General features: G+C 47.7%; 1 protein-coding gene across 1 annotated transcript in view; it reads left to right on the plus strand.

The window, feature by feature from the left end:
- Window positions 1-219: 219 nt before the first annotated feature.
- LOC111655248 (uncharacterized) overlaps window positions 220-6,269 on the plus strand; it is a 37,080-nt gene continuing 31,030 nt past the window's right edge. Inside the window, exon 1 of the mRNA XM_023406579.2 lies at window positions 220-2,050. Coding sequence (XP_023262347.1) covers window positions 220-2,050 — 1,831 coding nt within the window. The remainder of the gene's footprint in view (window positions 2,051-6,269) is intronic.

Below are 6,269 nucleotides of genomic sequence, written 5' to 3' on the forward strand. Positions count from 1 at the left end.
CTTGCACTTAAGAGTGAGGGGAGGGGTGGGGCTGGGGTGGGGGGCACTACAGCTGCAGATCAGGTAAAAGGGCTCATGCTTCACCTTTACTCCTCTTCTCTCCACTCCTTTTTGATTGGGGGGGTGGGGGGTGGGTGTGGGGGGTGTAACTGGAGAGTTGAAACAAATACCCGGCTCTATTTTCCGCTTTTATAGCCGTCCGCTTTATTGTCTTCACTGATGCCTAACTCAAGTGAGCAGTCGCATTTTGGTGGCTCTCTGGGCCAGCGTGGTCCTGAATGGATTGAAGGCCAGAACGACAGTGCTGCAAGACGCTGTCACTACTGCGGCACCATTGCGGGGCGTAGGAATTCTCTGGCACTGGGTGGGGGAGACGGTGGCGTGTGGTTTCACCACCAAGTAGATCTTGGTGAGAAACAGGATCCAGTCCTCCAGTCCTCCACGTACAGGCAGATCCAGGAGGATCGGCATGGGCAGCAGCTGCTGACGAAGAACTCCGTGCCCGATCTGAGCAGCAGCCTCTACCTCAGGCAAGCGATGGCAGGCCGGGCCTCTGCACTACCTCAGGATTACTACCTGGCTGACGCTGCCTTATCTGGTCAGCCACCTGAAGAATCTGGGTTTTATAGGGATAACCAGCACCTGCTCACCAGATCAGCCTCGCATTATGGGCCCAGCGCTGGGGGGGTGAGGCCTACCTGGGATCAAGGACAGGCAAGGGCCACACCTTCCATGCTGGCTGCTGCTTCTACACCTACCCCTGCGCCTCCTCCTCCTCCACCCCCTCCCCCGCCTCCTCCGCCACCTCCTCCCCCTCCCGTTCATGAGCTGAGCCGTTTGTACAGGGAAACTCTGGGATCTAAGATGATCCCAGACGTCCAGCGTATTGGTGGCAGCTCTCCTGCTACTGCAGTCTACGGGGTTCAGCCCCCTCTTCCTATTTACGCTGCCGAGCCACCGTCTCTCTCTGCTCGCCAAGCTTATAACAATATCAACAGCTTGTCCCTGGACCCCCGCCAGCCAGCTGCCACCAGTTCCGTGGTGGACCCAGCTTCTCACGGAATGGACGGAGCTCTCCCCCGGGCTTATGGAGCTGTAGCCTCCCAGAGGCTGCCTTACGACCCAAGCTATGACCCCAGCTCAGCCTTGGTGGCTGCCACACCTGGAGTGACCTCCAGCCTGCCTCTTCACCATCCCAGTGCTGCAGACCCCAAGAAGATGGTGGACCCTTCCTTCCTGGCTTTCCTGCGATCTGAAGGCTTGGCTGAGAGCACTATCACTCTCCTGCTGCAACATGGCTTTGATTCCACTGCCACGCTGGGGATGATGGAGGACCATGATGTCCGCTCTGTGGCCCCTAACTTGGCCCAGGCCCGCGTATTGTCCCGTGTGGTGCTTAGTTGCAAGACAGGTGGGACAGCACCGCGTACACGATCCAACAGCTTCAGCCATCGCAATGACCTCTACATGCAGCCCCAGGGTTTGACCATGGACCCCAACCTGATGCAGCAACCTCCCACCACAATTCAGACCATGTCCCCCAGGATGGGAGAATTTCTTGGCAGAAGACCCAGCAGCGCACCCTCCCAGCACCTCCTGGAGACCACCACCTACCCAGCAGCACGGCCCCTGGCAAGTGGAGCTTTTCCAGTCAGCCCTGGAGGATATGGCAATGCTGTGACTCAGGGAAGACCCTTCTCCATGTACAATGCCCACACTGGTCTTGCCATGTCTGCTCTTGGACAACAGCCTCCACCAGCCCCGGGCACCCCTGGAGCTGCACCCAAAACCTTCTCAGGCTCTTATTCCCCAATGGAGCTGATGAAGAGAGCCCCCAACCTTCCCCCAGCATCGCCAGTAGCAGCGCCAAGCCCCCTTCACAGCCCCCAACTTCTTCGGAAAGGAATCAGTGCTGCCTCTGAGAGTACCATTGTTCCTGCTACCTCTTCCTCCAATCTCCAAGCGCAAAATCTGAACAACGCCAAGATGGTAGGACGTCGCACTGGTCCACCTGTCATAGTCTCAACCATGGCCACCACACCTGACACAAGTAATGTCAAACCTCACCTTTCTCGCTAATTTCTTCAAACCCTCTCTCCTGTTTTCTTTGTCCTCGTTGCTGATTTGTATATTTTATTCTGTAGGTATTGGTAATAATTTCCTTTTTCTGATTCTATTTTATAGATAAACTAGATGTATAGTGAGATTTAATTCTGTATATAATAGGCAGATTCTTTGGCATACTACAAAACATCACACTGACAACTCTTTGAATGGGGAAGTAGCATGCAAGATGCATCTGACAAGTTAAGTAGCTTTGCTCTGAGAGATCTTTTTCAAAATTACGCAACTATTTATACACGTATTGCAACAGAGTTGTGCCATTTGCCGGAGGGGATCCTGTCTCATCACCAAGTTGAAACATTTCTTATGAGCAGTGCTCCAGTTATAGAGTTCAACATTTTTTGGTCCTTTTCATTCACTTTGTTTATCGGTCAGAAGTTTTTGTAGTTCCACTCTGCTAAAAATGTAATAATAGGTGAACACTCACAAAACAGTTTGACTCTTGCTAGCTCTAGACAGAAGAAGGTGTTTAGCAGCTCTTCTCTTAATATACTCCTACATCTCTTTTTTACAGGACAAAGTCAGTGAATATCAAAAACACATAAACATCCAGCTTGTCTTTAGTATGTAAAAGTTTATTCCCTTGATGCAGAGTAGATGCCATTCTATTTTACACAGGACTCTCTCCTAATCGGAGGCTTAACTGCCTCAAATCCAATTACACTAATTGGATGTATAGTTGTGTAGACTATAATAGGTAGCTGTTTTTATAGACACCCTGTTGTTTGTTTGAAATTCTGGTTGCATTGCAGCGCAGGTAAATGTTCTGTCACATATTTGTTTGTACTTCTAAACAAAGTCAATTGTTGTCATTTCAGACAAGTAGGTAGGTACATTGGAAGGAAATTTCCTCATTTTTCCAAAACATCCCACAGCTGTGGGAGCAGTTATGATGAGCAGTTATGATGCTCACTTACAAATTCTTAAGAATCCATTTACATTTGTCTAGACTGAGAGCCATAAAAGAAATTACTTTTGACGGTTTTGTAAACGTGGTATTGCAAACAATAAGAGCAAAGTTGTCTTTTTTTTTTTCTTTTTTCTTTTTTACAGTGGTGTTTTCTTTTTCACCACATTCCTGTGAATATATTTATTGTTTATCTTCAGTGGCCTCGCAGAACTCATAATTATGTTTATTTTTTCCGTGGAACTTTTTTTTGTCTCATACAAGGTTAATGTAAATAGTGTGGCAGCTTTTTGTGTTCAGTTTATAGTGACAATGAATTCTCCAGCGAGGCATTATCTTAGCTTATTTCTCTACATAAACGCCTTGATTTCTCCTCTTAACAAGCTGATATATTTCCCTGCTGATGAGAGCTGATGAGCTTAGGGAAGAATTAAATCTTTTAACCTTGCTTTCAGCCATGTAACCCTGCATCTTGCCTGCCTCTCTAATGGGTCTGTGGGCTGCTGCACTTGTTATAGAGTAATGACTTTTATGAAGTGGCTTCCCTTCTTGTGTTGTCAAGGAAATAAGAAGCGAGGTGCAAGATCCAGAGGAGGGTGAAGGAGTTGTGGGGGAAGCAGGGGTGCGAGTTCCCTTTTCGAGCTTCATGCAAATAGACGCTGCTTGCTCAAGGTCACGGTGGCAGCCATATTTCCCCACTCAAATACACTTTTAGCACAACAAACTCATTTGCATGTAGCTGACATTTGTTGCTTCAGTAACTTCATCTGATAATGGGCAGCCCTTGCAGACGATTGGAAAGCATACTTCTTAATTGTGTGTTGCTAGGCAACGCAGGTTTCAGTGGTAATCAGAGATAGATAATCTTCACATTTAAGGAAAGGGGAAAAGTGGAGACCTGCATACAGTGTTGCACATTTATTTTGTGCACTTGTTACCTTTTGAGCAGCCATTTGCAGTTTGAGGCAGGAGATAATTGAGTGAAAATAATAAGATGTTGCAAGGCACTTAATGAAAACATTTCTCTTACTCTCTTTCCCCTCTGTCTCTGTCTGTCTGTCTCTCTCTCTCTCTCTCTCTCTCTCTCTCCCTCCCTCTCCCTCCCTCTCTCAAGAGATTGCTTCTCATTTTTGTGCAAAGGCTCTAGTACACCAGTGAAGAGCTCTTATTACATGCATGGTGTTTTATGTTCAAGCATGCATATTGATGAAAAGTTGACACATTATTCCTTTTGCACCTACTGAATAAATTGGTAGTTCTTCCAATACAAACCAGTCTTTTTATCATCTTACATCAAAGTGTACATTTACACACAGCCGTTGAGGCGTCCGCATTTCCATATTGTTGAATTCTTATTTATTCTCAGAGCTGACTTGTGAAGGCAAAGATGTGTGCAGAGCTGAAATTACTTGCGGCTAAAAATATTGCTGTAAAAGTTGCAGGTGGGAGGGCCCTGCCTGTGTACTCCTCTTAACTGGGCGCTGTCTTTGGTTGGCTAAAGCCGTAAGTAGTGTTAATAATGGCATTAAACGTTTGAGTCGAGCTTAGTTGCAACAGTTCCCTTCCACTTAAAGTAGGGAGAGCGCCTTGCAGCACTCGCATTGGCCATGGAGTTGTCTGTCAGTGGCATCCCTCAGAGCAGCACAGGTGGGTAAACCGAACCTTAGTGTCACGTGAAGCAGAATAGCCACCCTGCTAGCTAGAGACGTGATTGGCTAGTATTCTGCATGGTGTGCGTGCTCAGTAGATTAACTAAGGTGGACACTTTGCATGTTGTCCACAAATGCCGGCACGTGGTTTCCTTGTGGAGATAATCCGCGGAACATCTTCAGCTGTACTTTTCTGGGCTGGAGAATTAGGAGGCGGTGTGGGGATGGTGGTGTGGTGGTGGTGTGTTTGAGGGGGGGCAGGGCGTGTGGTTTACAGGAAGGAGAGAGAGTGGAACTTGGCAACGGGCCCTTGTAGCCATATGGGATGTGTCAGTTGACAGGTTCACCTAAGTCTGGTTTCATGGTGACACTGTGCCTAAGTTGTATCCGCTGCGTACAGGGAGATTGCTCAAAACATGGCAGGTCCCCTTTTTCTCTCTCTCTCTCTCTCTCTCTCTGTCTCTCTTTCTCTCTCTCTCTCTCTCTCTGTCTCTCTCTCTCTCTCTCTTTTTGACAGGAAGCCATCACTGTTGCAGCTGACAGTTATGTAACCTTCCAGTGCATGGCTCCCATGGGGGGCCTGAATGGGATTTTAATTTCCCTTCCTGTGTTTGGAAGGACATCCACGAGGATGCATGCCTAATGTGCTCTCAGCTGTCCTTGGCTAAACTGCTTTGTTCAGGTGTCTGACATTGATTTCAGCGTGCACTCCTGCCTGTTTTTCCACTCGGCCCGTGAGAAAGAAAACATTCCCCGTGTGTCAGTGTGGCCTCAGACTTCTGTCTCTGGACACGCCTGTATTTCTGCGAGTGTTTTAGACACGAGGTAATGTCTGTCTTCCTGCGTAGCCACTCTGCTGTCTGATTGCACGAGGGCAGAGTGCTATGATTTAGTGCTTATGTTGCATCACATGTACAATTCCTGTCTCGTGATATTGGCGTTTGTTTGTGTGTGTGTGTGTGTGTGTGTGTGTGTGTGTGTGTGTGTGTGTGTGTGTGTATTTCTGGACGACACACGATGCACAATGCTGCCCCCCACCCCACCCCCCACCACCACTATCCTGCCACACATACATAGCCTACACAGATGTCCCTCTGTCAGCAGCAGGAAGTGTTTGTCTTCATCTGAGGCCGGCTGGATGTGAGAGAGCTGACAGCAGGACGCGGGGACAAGACCTTCAGTTTCCTCTATCTGTCTCTTTCTTCCTTTGACCAGCTCTATTTACTTTTCAATCAGAAAGTATTAGGACAGATTGCCATTGTTTTGGCTCCATATCAGCAACCGAGCAGTTTGTAATTTTAATTTTATTATGGTGAGTTGAAGTTTATTTTAATGTGACCGACATCTTTTTGACCCTACACTATTCACACTACACCCCACCACTGTGTCATTTCAACTCTAATGTTCTGCTGTACAGAAGCTACACAACAATGAATCACTGTCCTAATACTTCCCGACTGCTCTGTATATTGATCCCTTCCTTACTTGTTGTTGTTGTTGACGTGGTAATACGTGAGGGTTATTGCGGGGGGGCTAATGGCTTACGCTACCTGTCTAGGAAAAGAATGAGAATTAGTGGGGGGTGGGGT

The sequence above is a fragment of the Seriola lalandi genome, unplaced genomic scaffold (assembly GCF_002814215.2).
Source record: "Seriola lalandi dorsalis isolate HSWRI2012SDOR001 ecotype SW California unplaced genomic scaffold, Sedor1 jcf7180002054311, whole genome shotgun sequence".
Classification (NCBI taxonomy): Eukaryota; Metazoa; Chordata; class Actinopteri; order Carangiformes; family Carangidae; genus Seriola; species Seriola lalandi.